Consider the following 21,972-nt stretch of genomic DNA (forward strand, 5'->3'; position numbering starts at 1 on the left):
TCAGGTAATGTGATTTAATACGTTTGAGTCTTAATATCTGTAAAAGAAAAGCATTAATTTAAAAAGTATAGTTCTCTAACAAACTTGATTAGTTCACCGTAGCAGTACTGCATTCGATGTGGCAATGAAATATACAAGGTTTCCGGAGATCTCTTGAGGAAAATTAACTGAGCCAAAGGAATCCAAGTTTAAAACTTCAGAGCTGAGGGCTAATGACATTTTTGAACAAAGAAGTACTTATCTCTGTGAACACTGCTTTTAGAAATTAAGATATGTTTATATTAGTACTAATTTTGAAACTGCATAATAATGTTTTTAGAGAAGACAGTTATTTTCCATCAGTGGTCAGCCAATTTCCAGCATTTCTTCATTAATGCAACAGTCAACGCAGGTCTGTTGTGCATTTAGGAGGATAGTGTGGGTGAGCCTCTCTGGCAGTTTTTGTATTAAGTGTAGGTGTTTTATATGCATATATTAAAATGCTTCCTTCTCACCGTGGCATATTCCCTGCTGAGTACATACACTGTAATGCCAAAACCTGAATGTGTTCTCAAAAGAAATGTAACTGGCTATCTTCATAACCTGACTTTTCCCAGTGTGTCATGCTTGCAGTTTTGCTTTTCTGTGTGAATGCAGATGAAGACTATTTTCCAGTTTCTGCTTCAGATAGAAAGTTATACTGAAAGGTGTACCTCTGCTACACAAATGTTTTTGAAATGGTTTTAAAACATTAAAACCAGCATTGCATATGAGTTTCTCTTATTGAAGGTGGGTTCTGCAGGCATAAGGGTGTCAATCCCCACTTCAGCAACATCATAGGAGTGACGCCCTTAAGCCTGGCCACAACCGTGTCCCGATTTGCTATGGACTCTACTGATCTTGGACCAGTGCAGACTCACTGGCTTGTCCTCAGATCTGCCTCATCACCAGAAACCTGCCTGGTAGTCTGGACTCTGCGCTGCCTCCAGACCACCCTGCTCATGTCCTGCTGACAGGGTCCTTGCCCCATGGCCAACTTTATCATATTTGGCTCCTTGACCCTTTGGAGCCTGCTTCCTGATGAAGAGTTGTGGAAATGCTGTCATGGGGTCTGTCGGGACATGGAAAAGGGAAATGAAGGAAATTTATCTGATACCAGTGCCTCCTCACAAGAGCCATCCTCCTATCATCCATCTCCATCTCCTCACTGCCCAACACACCTATGGAACACAGCAGCTGAGTAAATCCAGTGGCAGAACAGGAAGTCTTTATAGGAAGATATTTAAAGAGCACACAAAGAACGGAGTGCTACAGCTTGGAGTTGAAAGGAGTGCTGTATTAGCACTGTTCTAGAACTGACCAGATTTCCCTGGGAGAAAGGGACAAAATATTCCTTTACTTCACCTACCGAGTGTAACACAACGGGAGGTTTACACACAGCTCTGTAATGCCTTACATTAACCTTAACATCACTTAACCAGCTATTAAAATGGACAAGCACTCAGTGAACAGAGTGGGACACGGGCTGCACCTGTTAGAAGAAACTTCAGCAACGTCTGTTTTTTAGTAACATCCAAATTTACAGCTCAGCATCCTGCCGACCACAGAGGAACACCTTTACTGCCACGTGTGCAGCAACCCGGCACGGTTAAAGTCCAACGCCGTTTTCTCGAAGTTCCCCGGAGGGCCAAAGAGCCGGCTCAGACCCCTCCAGCCACTGTGGGCGCGGGAGGAAGGCGGGCGGGGGAGGGCGCAGGGCGCGGGCGGGGCGGGCCGCGGGGCGGGCCGCGGGCGGCCGCGGGCAGCCCCGCGCAGCCCCGGGCAGCCCCGCGCAGCCCCGCGCAGCCGCTGCCCCAGGCCCCGGAGGGCCCCGTGTGCCCGCGGCCCGAGCGGGGCGGGCCGGGGCGGGAGGCGGTGCGGCCGGAAGGGGCGGGCGCGTCTCCCGCGTGACGGGGCTGAGATGGCGGCGCGCGAGGCGGTGGTGGAGCGGCGCGCGCCTGGCTCTGGATGAGGGGCGGCCGGAGGCTGCGGGAGCGGCCGCCTCGGCCCCTGGAGCCCCGCGACCCCCGGCGAGGCCTCCCCCCCGGGGCAGGTGAGCGGGGAGGGCCGGTTGCTGCGCTGCCGGGTGCCGCTTCCGCCTTGCTGGGCAGGGGCCCGGCATCGGCGCCTTCCCTCCCGGGCAGAGCCTCCCGCGCGGTTCTCCCGAGTCGGCGCCCCCGCCCCGCTCCGTGCTCGGGGCGCCCCTGCCCCGCCGCGCTGGGGCCGCCACCCCCCGGGCCTCGCCCAGCGGCGGGGCTGCTCGGCCGGCCGGGAGCGCCAGGCCCGCGGCCTCTGCCCGGCTGGTCCGGGCCCCTTGCGGGGCGAAGAGGCGGGCATCTCATGGGCTGGGAAGAACATGAAGTGGCCGACCAGTAGATAGGCAGTGTTTGGGGTCTGGGGGCTTGGCGCCCTGTGGCAAAGGGTGAGGGCACACGTCCTGTCGGGCTGGTCATGGGATAGCATTGCTTGGGGTTACCTACTGTTCACCCTGAGCGGCAAATTTCATAATACGTAGTGTGACGGTTTCTTAGCACACTTTTAAAGCCTTAAGAATCTCTAACAGCTCACAGAAAAATTAAGTGCTGCCATCTGGCCTCGATGCCGTCTCTAGTAATATTTAAGCCTTGGCTGGTCGGTAGTACCATGGCTGGTAGGGCACTGGTTTTTGATCATGAATTCACAGAGTAAGTGCCTGAGTTGCCTATCTAATGAAAAATTGCATAGCTTGCTGCATTATAGCTATGTGGAAATATAGATGTGCAGTGTAGAGATTTCTTTAGGCCCTCCTGCAGTGTGCATTGTTTGTAAATAGCTGGTTCTTGTCAAGACAGGCATTGCAAGATGATTTTTCGGTGGTAACAATGAGTGTGGAAATTTGTTGTCTGTGGCATTCCATGTAGTTACAGAAAATTTGGGTCCAGGATGGCAAATAAGGACTGGAACAGAACTGGGGTCTCTTAAACTCCAGTTTTATGTCTGAGAACTTCAGTTTTATGAAGTGAGTTGTTACATGAATTAGTGCATTACGTAAAAGGCTTGTTGCAAAGGTGAATGAAGTTACAGTGTAGTCTTACAAGATTGCATTACTTCAGTGTTCCTCATGCTGGTTTTCAGAAGACAGTGGCAACAGGTAAGGAATTGTCAAAGAATAACTGATCAGGCAGTGGACATAAACTTTCTGTTTTAATTAATATTGCTTGAAGAGTAGATTTTTTTTTTCTAATTCAGAACAGAAAGCTTCAGGAGTTCACATTAGTATGGCTGGAGCTATATTCAGTTTCTTGGAGAGGAAGGGGTGAGATGTGGTGGTATTACTATAGAAAGTTTATGGCTGTGGGAGTAACATGTTTTAAAAAAGAGTTGAAACTCCGTACATTGTATATCATTCTAGAAATAACTCAAGAATTGCCAGCAGTCACCAATTTTTGCTGCCTTTAGTTGGAGCGACAAACATTCTGTATTTTGGTATCTTCTGCAGCTTTTGATAGTATCTCTTTCTGGATTTGAGTGTCTTGGGTGTCTTTACTCTGCCTATGATTTGTGTGAGGGAACTTTCTTCTGTCCCAGCTACTTTAACCGCATAGTTAGGGTATTTGCACTGAAAGTTGGAACATCAGTGTTGAAACTACAGTACCTTTACAAACATCCCACAACCACTTACCTACAATTAGATAGAGGATATGCCTCCTAATCTTCCCTTTTGATTCAGCTTCTCTCACTAATGCCATAATAGCATAGCTTTAGGGTTCAGTCATGCTGCCACTTAATGTGTCTATTTATCAAACTCAGTGGTCAAGACAGGTAAGATTTTTTCCCTCCATACACAAATGTTCCCAATATTACGTTTCTTTGTAAAGTGATGAAAAAACCAAGAAACCAACCAAACCAACCAGGAGGAGGGCAGTGGATCCTCTCATGAGGCTACAGAGTCATGGTTGCTGTCTTTGAAATGCGGGAAGTGCTGGTTGTGTCTTTCAGTACACGATTGAAAGCTGTTGAATCATTACATTGCCTTTTTAAAAATACAGAGTATCTATACATCTTGTAACATACATGATTTGGAGGAGGATTTGTGTGCTTGAAAACAGGTTTTTTATCTATCTACTAATCTTCATAAAATTCCATCTCCCTATAAACCTACTTGCTCATCTTTAGGTTGATGTGGCCGTTCTACTTACGTAAATCTTCATACAAAATAAACTTTTAAGAAATTCTATCCTTACCACTGAAACCTTGCTAGGTTTTTATCAGCTGTTCTGGTGACAACACAAAAACACCACTGCACCAGTATGGAGTTTTGGTGCTGACAAGTGTAAACACTCAAGGCTGTGTTAATCTTCTGTAGTAGGAAATGAACTTGTTTTGCTTTAGGAAGGTGAAGCTTTTTTTGTGTCTCCTTATGTAGATTGGAGGGGAGCCTTTCAGTTTCAGACAAGTTATTTTAGGCATCATCATCTGGTTATTTATCTAGCTGTGTTCAATATGGGCTAAAATCACTGATTCCAAGGTGTGTTCCTGTTTACATTCCAGAGTCACAAGTGAGCTGATGTGAAAGAAAATGTAATCAATTCACAAGACACTGGCAATACAAGGTGGAAATTGCATTTCAAAGATGATGATATCTAAAGAAAGCTGCACAGTACAAATCAGTTGGCGTTGTAGAGGATCAGAGGAGAGCAGGATGGGTGCTCTATAATGACCTTATTGCATCTTTTTCACTGACATTAAAGATGAGTTCACTGAGAGAAAAGAAGTTTCTAAAATAATTTTAGTGCCCCAAAGAGACTTTATTTTAGGGTTGTCTCTGTCTGTAGAAATCCTGTTTAAGTGGTATTTGCGTGTACAGTTAGATCTGAAAGAGGAAGTGTTTCTCCAGGTGCCAGTGTGGTTATCATTCAACGATAAACAGTGAGAGTCTTGCTTATTGCACCACAGTTGACTAACCAGTCCGTCTGAGGGTGGACTACACTGGCTACTGTCAGTGAAGTCAGAGCTGCCAGGAGTTCTAATGAGGCCACTGTTGCAAGCTGTAAAAAATGTAAAAATGTTCAATAAATCTCTGAACTTTCCCTCCCTTCATTCTATTTACTTTAGGGGTCCCTAAAATGTTTAAGTTGCCTCATTCTTCTGACTTGGCTCTGAAGTGTTTAACATCTCGTGGCTGCTGTCCTTTAGTCCTTTCTGTGCTCATATTCCATGTGAACACCTGTTAGGACTTTTTACCAATGGAAGGCAGTATGAGATGCACAAATCAAATTCCAGCTAAATTTGGTGTCTGTTACGAAGTTGTTGAGTTGACCATGAGTATTAAATTGATTAGGATTCATGTCTTGACTTATTTCCTTGTTTATGTCCGTTAAAACGGAAGTTCATTTGACACAAAGTCTGATAAATATAATGCATTAGAAACAGTTTCAGTAGTGGGAGAAGAAAATCCCTATCCCATTTTATAAAAGGGAAGCTAAGGCATGAGGTGTGATACGCTGAAGGATGTATCAGGCTGGCAGACAACTCTTGCCAGATTTCCTGGATTTTATTCCATTGTTTCACATTTGCCTCTATCTGTTAAGAAATGTTCTAGGATTCTTGATGTAGCACTGCAACTTTGTATTATGTCTCTGTCATCCTGTGTTATAATTGACTGCTGATACAGTTGTAGTTCCTTTTGGGATTGCGTATCAAGGAAAGGCTTAAGAAAAGAAAGACAGAATGTTGTGGCCTAAATTAGGGTTCTGTGTACATCTGTATTTATACAACTACTTTAGAATATGAAATGGTTTAGCTTGAGAACTTTAATTAACTTAAAAAAACTCCCAAATGCAAAAGAACCTAACCCCAAAAGGCACCAAACAAAACTCAAAACCTTTAGCAAACCTTTAACTTTTCAGGTAGTGCTGTTCTTAGAGCAATGATGCACATGTTTCAAGTGCTGTTTCAGACAAAGGGGAAAATGCTTGACTTGTCCTTACCTTGAGACAATAATTGGTTCAAGATTGTGTTTAAACAGCTTGTAGCATATTGCTAAAATGAATATAGATATACTGCTTCATATCATAAATAGCCTAGGTACACTGAGAAAAGTTCTTTTTAAAGATGAATGATTGCTAACACTAGTATGGCTGGCTGATAGCATATTGTTGACAAATCTCTGGTTGTGCATCTGACAGTTCATAGTGTATAGAGCTTAATGGGGAAGACTGCAATCAGTGCTCAGAGAAGAGGTGGGCAAAACAGTACTTACTGTCTTAAACCATAGAGTCACTAAGGTTGGAAAAGACCTCCAAGGTCATCAAGTCCAGCCTTTGAAGGACCTAATTCTAGCTCAGCTGAAATGAAATGCAGCTCTAACATTAATATGTTAAGTGGCCATATGTCTCGTTTTAACTCTGAAATCATTGCTTGGAAAATCTCCACAAGGAAAGTGGAGAGGTGCAAGTTACCTGATTGTCATGGGGAATGGTGATAGCTATTGAACTCTGCCAGATGTGCACACGGGAGATTCTGGAAGTGTAGTCATTCATGTATGGGAATGACCTGGCAAATGGATTAACTTCTGGTGGTTAATTCTTGTCAGCAGTGGGCTTCACAAGTCTACTGACTCTGCAAGCCAGCATCCTTGTGGATTCTGTTTTTTTTCAGTTGTTTATATTGAGAACTCAGTACAGTATACGATTTGATATATGAAAAAATGGAGATGAGTGGAAAACTGGGCTCATTTATATGTACACATATATATGTATTTGTAACTGACACACTTGAACATTGTTCTGGTTTTAGTTTTGCATTTAGTAATCTTCCTAATTCCTTGACTTTAGGCATAAATCATAAGGTTTTTGGTGGCTTCCTAAAACCTTCTCAGTCAATAGTTAGGAGTTTTTTAAAATTAGGATCTGTCTGTACTGTCCAGTGTAGCAGTTAGACAGCCTGAACAAGGGAAAAGAGCTTTACTCTCACTAATATTGAGTACTGTTCTGCTCCTTCCCTCCTGCCCCCAACCTGGTAGGGTGGAGTGAGCTTCTAAACAAGCTTCTTTTCAGAAACAATGTATTTTTATAATCACTTCAGCAGGTCATGTGCTCTTCATGCCTCACATCCCAGCTATCCCCTAGATAACTTCTAGCTGCCTCTCCTAAAAATAGCATTTTTTTTCACCAATTCAGTGTTAGTTTGCAGTAATTTCTACCTTTAGGATAGAGAACTTTCCATCTAATTACTATTCACTTTTCTTTCACTAACTTTCATTATTTCCGAATCATCAAATTCTTGACTGATGCATTCTTCTGTCATCTAGATATGGTCAACATTGTTCATTCTCGAAGGTAAGGAAGTGCTTGAGCATAATATGAATTGATGGTCCAGTCTGTTAAACTAAAAGCTAAACATGTCAGACAATGTCTGTTCTTGCTTCTTTGTGGGAACTGACTGCTTTCTATTTCTGTTAGATAAAGAGCCAATCCAACCTTGTATAAAGTCCTCTACATTTTTAAGTCTCCCATGAAATGAACTAAGATAACACAAATGTTGAAGTAGAGGTGATACGTGTCTTAGGAGGCCTTTCTCCTGAGCTACAGCTCGGTAGCACAGTCTGTAATTTGGTGGTTGCTGTTGACTTAAGCCTTCCATTTTGCAGTTAAAGGGCTCATTTGTTTAATAGCCCCTGTATGATTTTTCAATAACAGAAATTCCTGTTCTGGACAATATGTGAAACAATATTTCCAGTAGTATATAATTCCAGTGTTTAATAGTAGTTACATTATCTAACAAATGAGCACCAATAAAAATAAATCTATGCTCCGTGAAGCTCACGAATCCCATTATGTACCTTTTTAATAAAATCCTCAGGACAGTATTGGAGCAGCCTACCTAATGATCCACCTTCCTGACTCTTCCTAACTTAAAGCCTGGAATATAAAAAGTGATTTAAATGCCATAGCATATTTGAAATCAAGCTGTCCTTCCATGGAATACTCATGGCCTGAGGAAAATGTCACAGGGCTGCCTTCTCTTCTCACCAGGAGGTATGTTAAACTTGCAACAGAAAATGTTGTTACAAGTGTAGATGTATATAATGAAAGCTATTTGTGAAGCCTAACCTCTTAGTCTTTGCTCCGAAATGTTCACCTGTAGAAGAGACAAAGGATCCTTGAATTCCAGCAGATTATTCTGAGTCAGTCTGTAGCTGTTCAAGGTGGTGTGTTGGAATGATGTGATATGATGAGTATAAATTCTCTAGATTATCAAATTGTCAACTGAAAAAATAGCTACAAACAGGAGTGGCTTCAGCCAAAGATGAATTTTTTCTTGGCTGTGTTTGCTGTCATGATCCAGTCAGGCACAGAAATATCAATAGCTCTGTGGGTTAGCTGGTGCAATAGTGCACACAGGATGAATAGTCTTTCTTTGATGATAATTTTTCAGTGAGACTAGTTCTAAAATAAGCAATATTTGTTCTCATCGTACATTTCCATCAAAATGGAAGGTAAATTTAAACGACCAATTTTGGGGTTTCACTTACTGAATACATCTATAATTTGTATATGCAAGACATGCTCAAGCAAGCAAGAGCTTCTCTCTGATGATTGTTCTGTTTTGCACTGCCAGTGTCCAGTGCCACTGGTAGTGTCTGAAACAGACCGGCTGCACACGCACTGCAAACAGTTGCCTGTGCTTCCCCTTTAAGAGTGTCTTTAACTGTGACTTCAGCTGTGATTTTGTGCTGTTTCTTTAAAGGCCATGTATATTAGATACTTGTATTATTTGCATCAGTAAAATATCCTGATAGTTGGCAGGTAGCATCTTTGCTCCAGGTACCTGCTCTCTTTACTTGCATTAATATAGTTTCACGGAATGCTCCTTGCTTAGCACCAGCTGAGATAATTGGCTTTAAGTACTGTATAAAGATGTATAATCCTCTGCATCTCACTTTTTTCTTTTGCAGGAAGGGTTTCTCACCATGGCCATAACACAGTTTCGACTCTTTAAAGTCTGTACTTGCCTGGCAGCAGTGCTTTCTTTCATTAAAAAGTTAATATGCAGGTAAACGTGTCTTATTTAACTTGGTTACCTTTTCTTTTTTAGTTTTTCAATTACAGGTTCTTGCACTTCTTTTCTTCTCCCAGCACCCACCCACCACTTTAAACAGTTCTGATTTTACTAATTGAAAAACAATCAAGACAGATGAAAACTAAATCAAATTCATTCTTTAATTTGCATATTTGTTCAGAGTGCCAAAAGTCTGTGTAGTGTATTTGTGAGTGTATTTTATTGTATGGTAGCCGAATAAGGTTTTGTAAACAGCTATTGACAGGGTTTTAAAATGGCCATGTCAAACTTGAAAAGCTGTGCTGCACATTTTCGAAAAGTACTTGGCAAGTGATACTTCATGTTTTAAGAGATTCAGTTAATGGGAGCATCCACTCTGTCATCAGTCAGTAGGCTTTCATTATAAATGTAAGCAATTCTCATCCTGTTTGTCAAAAAACAGTTGCCTGAGACTTTAGATTCTTCTGCCTATTGAAAATTCCTTCAAAAGTTTGGAGGACGGTGATTAAAGTTCAAGGGAACCACTTTTTTTTTTCTTTTTAATGATGAATAATGTCTTCTTTTTTGCATTTTTTTAAGTTAAATGTGGTTTTCTTTTGAGTTGTAGACTCATGAGTGCTGCAGCGTAGTACTTGGAAGCAGTCTAAAAACCCTCAAGACTTTAATGTTGTGGAGTAAGAGAGTTCAGTAATACATTAGCAGGGTACCTGAGGCAGAATCTTCTTGGCACTGTGCTGTCATCTGAACTATGGTGCTTCCTGCCACTTTTGCAGCATGTTGTTTATGTGAACAAAAAGCAGTCTAGAGCATTGTATTCTCCTTTTGTGTATGACAACTACTTTGCCAGTGAGTTTAAAGCACATGCAGAATTTGTGGTAGACACAAAATAACTGTTTATTTCCTCTTCGCTTTTATGTATTCCAAGAATAAGAGGAAGCTCTTGACTTGTTGGTAAATTTAATGCTGTATACAATTATATAGGTGTCAGCCTTAGTTCTGTGATTTGAATTCCAAATTAAATTAAGAATACTTGCTGTTCAGTTTCTGAAGGAAGTCAAAACACTGGTTGATGTTAATTTTTATATTATGTTGATGCTTCATTTCTCTAAGTGTAAAGGTATTTTTTTATGAGCAGATAATTGTTTTGTAAGTGTAGTGACAGTATTTTCATCCTTTTTTCCAACTTCTAAATGAACTGTAATCTTGAAATGAACAACTGAGAAACTGCTTCAGAGTACAAAAAGTAGAAGACCCTTTCTTTGGTGAAGAACAGTTAGTTGAAGAAATGAAAATTTAAAATCTTTCACAAGTCACTGGATCAAAATAATTCAGACCACTAACTACAGATGTTTCTTCTGTTTACTGTCAGCTGCAAAGTGTAGCTTGATAAATTTTGTTTTCCTGTAATGCACCCCTGCATATAACTATGTTTAATAACCAGCAAATGTGATTTAATTAAACATGCATTTTAATTCAATGGATATGAGCTAGTACTTAGATTACATGGCTAACATTAGGTTTTCATTTGAACCAGTGTCTGTTGAGATTGTGAAACTTTCTAGGCAGCACAGAGGTTACATACAGTACTAGTTCTTTCTTTAGTTAAATATTTTCTTGATAAACGGCAGCCTGCTTGAATCCAGTTTTCAGGAAATAAAAGGTGTAAGTATAAAAAGAGATGACACTTCCTTCCATTTAAAATCTCTAGTTATCCAACTGAGAAATCTGGATGCTGCTTATTAGTAGGGAGAAACAAACCAAAGAATTCTTGAGGCATTTGGCATTCAGAGCAGTGGTCAGTATCTAATGATGGCTGTGGAGCAGCTGTTTTATAAGCATCTTGTTCCCTTGCTAGAAGAAGTGGAGATACGTAGCCTTCCTCAGTGCTGCTCTGGGTACCACATTCTTTCTGATGTTGTATGACAAAAGCTCTTTCCTTCTACCTTCAGCCTTCTTAGGGTAACCATTTTGACATCATGAGTGTTTGTTACAAGCCACTTGCTAGAGTCTTCTAGATCATATAACTAGAGAAACTAAGTGCATAAGAGATGGCTTAGAATAGTATTAACTGTAAATAGTATTAAAGATGTGTATGTTGTACAGGTCTGAAGGAGGATGTCTCCAAGCTTCAGTTTCCTTCAGAGGTGTGAAGTAAATCTTGTCAACTGGAAGTCTCTAATGTGTTTGAGGGAACAGTGTTTTCACCTTCCTTTACCCCTAAGCTCTGTTGCTTTTCAACTTAAATGAACAGTTTGTAAAGGGACTAGAGTTAATTATATAAAACTTAAAAATTTGATGATAACGCCTGACCTTTCCTAAGGAGGAATATTTTTGGCCTAAAGTAGAAAAAATACATCAAGTCACTCACCAGCATACAGCAGAGGTGATATTAAAAGCAATTCAACTAGTCAGAGTTGATAGTATGTTCTCTAATACTAAACCTAATGGATAGAAACTAGAAATTGAAGTTTCCCAGTTTTATTCTCATCAGTAGTAAGAAAAAACCCTTAAATTTTCTAAGCTACATAAAGTCAATTACATGACTGCTTTGCTGTAGGAGCTTACGTTCTTTGGGGAAAACTTAAGTGTGAGCCTGAGTTGCGTTCTGTTGTGTTGTAAGGTGTTAAAATGCAGTGCATGTCAGCTAAGAATATTTTAATTATTATTCTGATCTTTGGACACTGTCATGAAGTAAATATCTAGGTGGTTTATTTGCAATTAGTGCATTAGTGTTGTTTTCAATTAAAATTATTTTATATAGTTGCTGAAATACATTGAAACAGTATTCTTTAAGTAGAAGCATGACTTGAACAAAAGCTGTTGACTTGCATAATCTTGTACTACCCCTGTTTAGACTTTGAAGGAAAAAGAGCTTTAGAGGGGCTTTCAAGTCAAGCAGCTCAGAAAGCTTTGTTAGACACAGCTTAAAATTTAAGACAAATAGAAAAATTTCTCATTTTACAGTAGAAATGGTTCTTTGACAAATGTAGATCGCTAGCGCTTGCTTCATAAGCACTGACAATCTAAAAATTGTAACTGAATTATGCAAGTGAGTTAGTCCATTTTCATATTTCTTAGAATTATTTCTCCTCTATTTCCCTGCAATTAGAGAAGTAAATTGCACTTTGAAATTCTTGTGAGCACCACTTTAAGTTCATGATGAAATTCCTTTGCCTAGCAGACTTATTACTGACAATAATTAACACAAAGGTAATTGAAGCACTAAATGTTTTAGCCATGACTATTTTCAGTAGTGCTGTTCTCAGACTTCCTTTTTTGTTTTTTTTAAACTTAGTGCTCATGTTTTCAGAGCTTGGAGGAATCCTACATTTTTCTTTCAGGTCTGGAAGAGGGCGAAAGTTAAGTGGAGACCAAATAACTTTGCCAACCACAGTGGATTATTCATCTGTTCCTAAACAGGTAATTGTTAAAGTGGTAGGTAACTTAATCCCTTAACAGGGTGATTATACAAGTCCTACAATATTGGATTGGTATATATCCAAGAAAGATATAATACTATTATATATGCTATATAGTATTAGGTATATATCTTAGCAAGATATAAAAAGACAAGTTTTTACCTGCACATAATTAATATTAACTTATACCATATACTCATATTCAGCCTGAAGTAGAAGACTGGTCTTCATGGGATGAAGATGCACCTACAAGTGTGAAGATTGAAGGTGGCAATGGTAATGTGGCTGCTCAGCAAAATTCTTTGGAACAAATGGAACCTGATTATTTCAAAGATATGACACCAACTATAAGAAAAACTCAAAAAGTAAGTATTCCACTTTCAACTGTACTTATGGAGGGTTTTCCTTGCTTTAAAATAGGCTATAAGTAAATTGGCAACTTATAGAAGGTGTTGTTGGTAAATGAGAATAGATGCTGGTGTATAGTTTAACATGTTCAATGTTAAGATCTTTGAGATCTTAACAAATATGATGTCATCATATGTTCACATCTTTAATCTTCATGTTATTAGAAACTTATGAATAGTTTCATAGTCTAGAAGTTCTGGAAAGTATAATGTGAGAACCCTCTAGTCACTTGTGTTCATATCCTTATTTGAACAAAGACATTCCACGTCTTGCTCTACTGAAGTCTGAAGGAGCAGCCCTGCTGTTTCAGAAAACAATGATTATTTGTTTCACCAAGTTATATTGGGGAGGCTGGAATTAGGGAACTGGTATTTCAAAATAGCTTGTTCTTCAAATATCCATTTTTACTATGGAGACAAGACAGAAGGGAGCATCAGGAGCATCAACATTCTAAATAAATGCTGATTAAAATCTGGTGATTGCAGGTTTTGTTTTTATGTGTAAATCTTCCAGCTGGGTACTTACAGGCCTTTGAGCCAATTGGAAAACCTCACAAGTACTGGAACAGTTTACCAGAGAAGTTGTGCAGCCTCCATCTCTGGAAGTTTTTTAAGCCCCAAGTGGATAAGCCCAAAGTACTTTCATCAGCCTCAGAGCTTTCAGGAGAAGGTTGGTTTACAAACCTTCTGAGGCCCCTTCCAAACTGATTCTTCCTGTGGTCCTATGAACTGGAGGTGATACTGGTGTCAGCTTTCTGTACATTCAAGATCTGCAATATCCTGTGGACTAAATTCTTCTAAGGATTTTGATTTCCCAAAATCTGAGGGACAGAAGAGGACTAGGGAGAGGTAGATTTCTCCTTTATATCTCTTGACATTTTTTGCCCAACAGAATGAGTTTCAGGTTCAGAACAAAACATGGGAAGAGTCCATGCTGTTTGAGTGCTGTATGCTGGATTTAGTTTAAATGTATCTCTAGGGATGAATGCAGGCACTGTAAAGAACATCTCTGTTAACTTGTCCCAGTTAACCCCATTCATGATGAATTTGTATTTCTACTGCATGTCTCGATAAAACCCTGAGATTTGAGGCAGAGTCTATTTGTGTTGCCACTCATCTATACTCATCTATTTGGAAACAGAACCTCAGTCAAATAACAGAGGCTGTCATTGCTCAGTAAGATTGTCTAGTCCTGTTTCCTTTCTTGGATTGATGCTAGCGTTTGTACAGGCAGTGGAGCTGTGGATCTGCCTCATTGGGAAGCAGCAGAGACTCAAAGTAGGCTAAACAAAGTTCGTGACTTGAGGTCAAGACAAATGAGGGATACGTGATCTTGGCAACTGTTTTGGGAAAAGCACCATTTTTCAGCCAAACCAGTACAGAGCTTTACTAGTTGATGTTACTAGAGAATTTGCAGCTATTGAAACTGCACAGATGCACTATTGGAGTAGCTGAGAGAGCTGGCATTACAGTGCAGTAGAACTGTGCAGACAGCACTGTCCTCAAAAGTAGTACCTTGAAGTGACCTGTCACAGAAGCAGGATTTCTCCAAGGAGTTGGTAGCTTTTATGAGTACTGGGAGATGTGGCTATTTGATCTATGATCCTTTGTGCCCATTCTCTGTCTTGATATAGTCACAGGTTTCCATGCAACTAAAGAAAAAGATAGTGGGGGCAGGAGGAGTTCTTGTCTTTTGCATTTAGCATCTTTCACTTATCAGTTCATTTGGCTGTGCAGCTTTCAGAACCTGACCAGGTTTGAGGCACAGTGAGGTGTTGTGTGGCTGAACCTTCACAGGCACAGAGATACATGATCACCAAGGAATCTGTGCAGTGCTTTGATTTACCACTTTTTGTTCCTTTTTTTGAATATTTTCAGATAGTTATTAAAAAACGAGAGCCTTTAAATTTTGGGATTCCAGAGGGAAACACAGGATTCTCTAGCAGATTAGCAGCTACACAAGATATTCCTTTTATTCACCAATCTGTAAGTATGCTCTAAATATTGATCTTGTACTTGTCAGTTAAATGATGTTCTGTAGGGGAAGGAATAGTCTGCCTAAGGTCTGCATTGCGGGGAATAGTTGTGGAATAATTTAAATTGTTTTAAAATTGAGTGAAGAATGAAGTAGTCCAATATGTTCTGCTGAGAAACTTGACCGACCAGTGATAAAAAGGTAAGAAGCTTCCATGTACTTACATGCTTGCAAATCTGCTAAAACAATGAACTATACGTTTTGGATTTTACACAGTAAGTTACTAACAAAAGAGTAGAAGGCTTTTTTGAAAGCCTCTGAGTTACCTTTGCTTTATTATCTTGGACCTATGTTTAACCTTCTGCTTTTCCCTTCCTTTCTGTAGGGATTGTAATGTAACAGTCTCCTAATTTTTGCTCCTTAGCCTTTGAAAAAATTGCCTGATGACCTAACAGCCTCCCAGTTAGCAGGAGATACTCTCCCTCCCTTGCCCTTTGCCTTCTTTAACAGTGCTTCTCATTTGATTAACATTGTGCACAAAAGGGTGCAGGCAGGAAGCAGTATAGAATGGTCATACCACCTCCTTGTACTGTTTGTAATGAAAATAGTTCAGGAAAGGACTTTCAGTGAGTAAAAGTGTCACTCGACTGATACTGGACATAAAAACATGTGGATGTACATACTGGTTTGTCCATGCAACCTCCAGATATCTTTTACATTGCCTACTCATATAATCTGCACAATTTATGTTCCTCTTGCTAAAAATGCACTCCACTACTTCCTTCCTGCCTTTCTTCAAAAAAACCTTTGACAACTGAAAAAACTCAGTATTAGAGCAGGGAAAACAGCATAGACAATAGGATGAGAAGCACTGCAATACCTGAAATATTTCTGAAAGTCTGAAGCATTAAAGTTAAAAATAAATAGGTTAAAAATAAATGTTAAGGAAACTTTACTGTCATCCAGGAGCCACTCTGGCAGTCACACACCAATGTTTTATCTAATTTTTCTATGTGCTTAGAACTTCTCTTTTGTTTCAGCCTGAACTGGGAGACCTGGATACTTGGCAAGAAAATACTAATGCCTGGGAAGAAGAGGAAGATGCTGCTTGGCAGGCAGAAGAAGTTCTTAGGTAATTGAAATTAATATAACACTATGTAAAGGTTTTACATGTAAAAGAGTAACTTTTGTTTATCTGACCCCTTTCTGGTAAGTGCCAAGAATTGTTAAATGCCTCTTAAGACAAATTATTTTTATGCATCTAATCTCTGTGTAACTGGTACTCAGCAGAAGACATTTTGGATCTAATTAATTTAGTAGATGAGATAGTAGGGGAAATCTGAAGATCACTGGAACATTGAAACAACACATTAACACACACATGTGGGTGCTAAAAAACCCCTACCCCAACAAAGCCCCACCAATCCCAACAATTTATTGTGTTCAGATCATGTTTCAGCTTGATGAAGTAAAATACCTCTTGATGTCCTTATAAAAAGTTTCATAATCATGTGCTTAAGGTAAAAATAGTTCAGGATAGAAGGTGAAGTGGTAAGTATATGCTTGGAATCCCTGTAGGAGCTAAGCTTTTCTTGCTAACTTAACTAAACTAGCTGATAAGGCTGAATGTAAAATCAAAGTCTTGCACAAAGTTAGTGTGAATACTTCTTCTGTTCAGTTTGTGTTCTTTTTTACTTTCATTTCCTTTAAGGAGTATGGAAGGTAAAGAGATGCAAATTGAGTTTAAATTAATCATACACAATGATTTGAACTGGTTGTGACTTACAGTTTTGCCAGACTTTATTGCTTGCTACATCATCCAGTAACCAGCCTCAGATAGCTTTAGCTTCCTAAGCTGTTCTAATTCTACTCATTAAATCACAAGTACATGGCTTTTGTGGTTAAATAGTGATAAGATGAAGTAAAGACATGATGCATTAAAAAATCATTCTAAGGAAAATAGGTGTTTTTGAAAAAAAGTATTTTATCAACTATTTATTTTAGTGTTTTGAAAAATTTACTTTTTCAATCTGTGTAATAAGACGAGGAAAGTTACCAGCCATTTTCAATGCGCTAATCATAATTAGAATTGACTCAATTGATTATCTCTGTGTCGTGTTCTGCAGCAGCTTAACATGTGAGAATAGGGTTGTAATGCAAATATTTTTGTAAACTTAATCAGGTATCTGAATGTGTACATTCTGGTCAATACCTTGTCTTTTTTTTTTTAACATCATTACTGTTTCAGGTCTTGTACCAAAATACAAGCTTCCTGATATGAATGATGTGCTTTTGGACTGTTTTTGTTCCAAGGATAGTACTTTTTCCTGTAAAGAATATAAATAGGCTCAGTAAGATCTCTAATAGCTCAAGTGCAGTCTGCTGAGACTGAAATGAAAGGCAGTGAAAATACTGATTTATTTTTTTTAACTGAGAAATGAAATAGCTACTTTTGCTAACTGCAGAGGCTGCATTCTACTTTACTTAACCCATGCTACATTCTATTACAGATGTTTTTAGGACTATCAAAAGTAGTACTCAAGCTCTCTGAATCAGGGATTTGTCATATACAAATTAGCTGCTAAAAATTGTCTGGTGTATGTCTGTGCCAGTTTATTCTTGGAGTGTAAAATCTATGTAGTAGATATTTCCAGGATGGTCAAAGGTATATTGTCTGCCATCTGTCAGGTTCATGCTCTAGAATACTTAGGAAGAGAGATCTCTTATATGGTGATAGCAGTGGGGTTTCCCAAAAGCTTAATTTTTTAAAGTGTCATGTTATTTGGTTGAACCTATCCTAAAGATTTCAGCCTTTCATCTCTAGTATTGAAAGGGTTCAACTAAAAAGGTTAATTTACATAGGATTTCTTTTTGGTCTCAGTAAAAAGAATCAAACTGTAGTTATTATAGAAGGGATGTGTATGTAAATATTTCCAGTAGATAGAACGTGATCAGAACTCCAGCTGTCTCTGTGACTTACCACTTGGCCAGCTATGGCTGGCTACCTCAATACAGTTGGTCATTGTCTAAGCTGTATTGCAGCTGGGTAAAGTAAAACCTTTGTTTTATTCATGATACAGAATTGACAATGTTTGTCTGTAAACGAGTGAAGTATTGGCTGATTTTTAGCAAGATTGATAGAAAATACCTTCTGAGTTTAGTTTCTCTTGCAGTAGACATCAGTGGTGTCTTTAACATCTGACATTTAACATAAAACTTAAATATAGTACTGTACAGGCCTGGCTCTGTTTTCAACAGTCTGTAGTAAGGAAGTGGTATGGAGTCTCTTCTTAATGCCAGAAGTCTGCATCTTGGTCTGCAAAATGATCTGCAGATCCTGTGGCCTCTCTGGTGACTTAATGCATAAGGGTAACACTTGAAAGAAACATTTATAACATTTCAGACTGCCAAATAGAGGACAGAGTCCCCCAACGTTCCAGAGTGCTAATGCTGACTATATTCCAGTGGTGCTTTTGGAGAATGAAATGAGTATGCAGAAAAAGTAAGGGTCACCCTTAACCTGCTGTGTCTGGTACCTGTTGGTACTCAGTAAGACCAGAATAATTTTTGTGTAGTAATGGAGTGCTGATCAGCCATGCAAAAATGGGCTGTGTCCTGCTGAATAGCAGTGAAGACTATCCTGTGGCGTCTCCGGTGAGTTGATGTGTAAACATAACAGTTGAAATGAGCACATACAGTAAGTCAAATGCTCCCTGGAATCAAGGTATGCAGAAAGACAATGCTGAGGAGTAGGCTCTCAGAGCCTGAGAAGTTCCTGTAGTCTCTTTTTTCCCCATTCTCTGGCAGCTTCTGGGCTGGGATGCACTGAAATTTTCCAGTCAGGGATGAATTGGTGTAGTGGATGATAAACTGGATTTTCAGTTAACTTGAGTTAGTTGGCACTTCGTTTCTTCTGCAAATTTTAGATACCTATCTGCAACTTCAGACTTCATATTACCAACGAAGTTTTTTTCCCAGTGGAAGCAGTTGAGCTCACATGTTTTTAGTTTATAGCAGCTACTTGTTTGTATTATTTGTTGGCCAGTTGCTGTGTCTGAGATGAGGTGAAGATCTGTCTCTGGGCAGAACTGAATGCAGGTTCTTGGCCCATAGAGGGTGCAGAACCGCTGCCGTGCACAGGAGCTCTGTGTCCTGTGGGTCATCCCAGGGAAAGAAAGGCAGCTGCCATGATCCCTCACTTCAGAATTGCACATGAACAGCAGCATTAACACCATGTGGCTTTTTGAAACTCTACTGCCTCTACATATTGGCTGGTGTGCATAGCACTTCTTCTCTTTTGCATCAGTTCAGATATGTGGGAAATACAAAAATCTGCTACTGTAATGTGGCAAATATTATTACTCTGCATATTGCTAGACTGACAGCTCTGTCAGCTATCAGCTGGAATGTACAATAATGGGTGACAATCTCAAAAAAAAACCCCCAAACCACCAAAAATGCCAAAACTTTTGAGCTGCTGCTGAATGCATTAGATAGACTTTTAGTTTTTGCTCTAGGCCTTATAACTGTCCTATACTCTCACTGATTCACTTACTCTGAATCTTTGAGAAGCTAGTGGCTTTAAAACTGCAAAATAATTGAACAAATATTATTGACTAAAACTAGATTGGATTAGGTTGGATGTTGTAAAAAGGCTCTTCACCCAGAGGGTGGTTGATGACTGGAACAGGCTCCCCAGGGAAGAGGTCACAGCACCAAGCCTGACAAAAGTATTTGAACAACCCTCTCAGGCACATGGTGTGATTCATGGGGATGGCCTTGTGCAGGCCAGGAGTTGGACTTCGATGATCCTTGTGGGTTCCAACTCAGAATATTCTACAGTTCTGGATTAATCTGAAAAAAGGACTTCAGCACAGTGAAAGAATGAGTGTTCTGAGAATGACAGTTGACTGAAGCTCTTTTTTTATAAATTATAATAATCTGTGCATTGACAGAACCTTAAGGTATGACCATGCTGAAAATTGAATGTCTGTTATTTAGTAGTTCATGTTTTCTTTAATTACAGACAACAGAAGATAGCAGAAAGGGAAAAAAGAGCAGCAGAACAACAGCGAAAGAAAATGGAGAAAGAGGCACAAAGGCTAATGAAAAAGGAACAAAACAAAATTGGTGTAAAACTGTCCTAACAAAACCAGGCAGCAATGGCAGTGCCAGTGGAAAGAGAATTTCAGCTCTACAACATATGTATTGGTATTGATTTAACTATTTATAGGACTTCAACACACTGCTTGGTTTCAATGCATTCTTCAGGTCATCTTGGAAGCCAGGATTTTCCCAAAATATCTTGAACTACTAGGACGTAGTTCTTAAAGGAGAAAAGCCCCACAGAAAATCATGCCTTGATGGAATGTTTCCTGCAATAGTTCTTTCCCAGCACCCTTCTTTGCAGCAAAAGTGATTGACAAGGATGGTGATTGAAAAACACTCTTAAGGAACAGCTCAAGCCTAGAGAAAAGAATGTAAATATTGAGTGGTGGGAAATCTACCTGTATTGTCTGTGCTTACCTGAAACATGTAATTAAACAGTTTTAAAGAAACCTTTGCCTCCTGCCTGATAAAGAATGTCTGCTTTTGCTCTTTTATCAAAGTATTTGTAAACACTTGAGAGTTTTCCATGGGAGATCATATTGACCTATGTAGAAGAAAATAACTGGTTATGGATGACCTGCAACTCAAGATATGCTCCTGGTAGGTTATGCAACAGTAGAACACAAGTTACAGCTGAACATTGAAAGTGGATTTCTTGTCACTTTGCCACTTCCAGCCTCCTGTGCTCCCATTTACATGTGACACTGCAGTGACTACCAGCAGTGGCATCACTACACAAGAGTGGTGCACCTTTCCTACAAAGGCTGACCTTGCAGATGTAAGGGAGCATTTTAATCACTTACTTGTATTGGTAAATTTGTATTTCTAGCAGAAATTCTTCTTACAGATAGGAATCCTCATACCTTATACTTGTTGCATAGTTAGTGTAATTGAGGGAAAAAAAATCGTGTCTTCCTGTTAATAAAGCTAGTGTGGCAATTCTCAGTTCAGTTACAAGCACTTTTCAAACTGCATTTTTGGTACACTTACTGTATGTATTTACACTGTAATTCCCCTGGTGCAGTGTGAATGGTAAATGTGCAGTAGAAGGCAGCTGTGCTTTAGTGAAGAAGAGAAGTTTAAGGTCTGCTGGAAAGAGGTGTATGGGAGGTGCAGGGTCTGTGTGCTTCCTGTGTCCAGCCCAGTGCTTCAGTGATGCCTGTTCCAGCTTCTGTTTTGTGGATGCTATTATCCCTCAATTCATGGGTTGTATGGATTTCTTCCCTTATGACAGATGAGTGACCTCAGCACATTTCGCACATGAGACTTGTTCCCTGTGCGTCAAGGGGGACAGCACAGGATGTCTAAGAGAATGGGAAGTGGAGGAGGGGCATGTGACTAGATCTTTCCTGCCTACAAAAATAGAATTTTTAACTAAGTTCTAGTAGGTTCTGGCACAAGTTTTGCATAGAGTATAAGTAATTGAGAAAACAAGACAGTAAGAATTACTTTTAATGGCTTTAGTCACAGAAAAGTTTAAAAATGTTTAGTATACTTGTCATATAGGTTCAAATCTTGCACAAGTCAACTGATTTGACAGCAATTTTCAGATGTTAAATTTTAAAATATATTTTGAAGCCAACACTGCCATGCATGTTTTCTCCACAAGTGTTCTGGCTGGAGTAGAATGGATTACTTCAAGTGCAGACTTCAGTGCAGCAGTATGGCAAGCAAATTGGCTCCTGCTACACACCTCCAAAGTATCTGATAGGGGATGGGAGATTAGAAAGTTTATGAATAAGCTTTAATAACAATCTGTGTTTGTCCTTTTAACAGCACTCAGTAAGCAAGGAGGTACCAATTCTTGCACTATTGCTGACACAAGGCAAGGAAATCGGCTGTCTACTGCATGTTTAAGGGGAAATCTATTGGAAGCCATGTCTCATTTAAAAAAATTTAGTGATTACTGTTGCTATATTTGAGACAACATAAATATAAAGCAGATGTAAATCAATACTATTTATTAAAAATAACAACAGGTGGGCTAGTTACTAAGTTGCAA

At 39.6% G+C, this 21,972-nt stretch overlaps 1 protein-coding gene across 3 annotated transcripts; it reads left to right on the forward strand.

The window, feature by feature from the left end:
- The first annotated feature begins 1,931 nt into the window (after positions 1–1,931).
- Positions 1,932–20,419, forward strand: EBAG9 (estrogen receptor binding site associated antigen 9). 3 transcript variants are annotated; one of them, XM_082299785.1, is made up of 7 exons: positions 1,932–2,071; positions 8,957–9,054; positions 12,402–12,480; positions 12,686–12,844; positions 14,765–14,872; positions 15,902–15,993; positions 19,888–20,419. In XM_082299785.1, the coding sequence occupies exons 2-7, from the start codon at positions 8,972–8,974 to the stop codon at positions 20,006–20,008; spliced, it is 642 nt and encodes a 213-aa protein (XP_082155911.1). In that variant the 5' UTR covers positions 1,932–2,071; positions 8,957–8,971; the 3' UTR covers positions 20,009–20,419. The 3 variants fall into 3 exon arrangements, with proteins under 3 accessions (XP_082155911.1, XP_082155912.1, XP_082155913.1); XM_082299786.1 differs by lacking the exon at positions 1,932–2,071 and adding an exon at positions 7,887–8,036; XM_082299787.1 differs by lacking the exon at positions 1,932–2,071 and having other exon boundaries at positions 12,356–12,480.
- The last annotated feature ends 1,553 nt before the right edge of the window (positions 20,420–21,972 follow it).

The sequence above is a fragment of the Coloeus monedula genome, assembly GCF_965178545.1.
Source record: "Coloeus monedula genome assembly, chromosome: 1".
Lineage (NCBI taxonomy): Eukaryota > Metazoa > Chordata > Aves > Passeriformes > Corvidae > Coloeus > Coloeus monedula.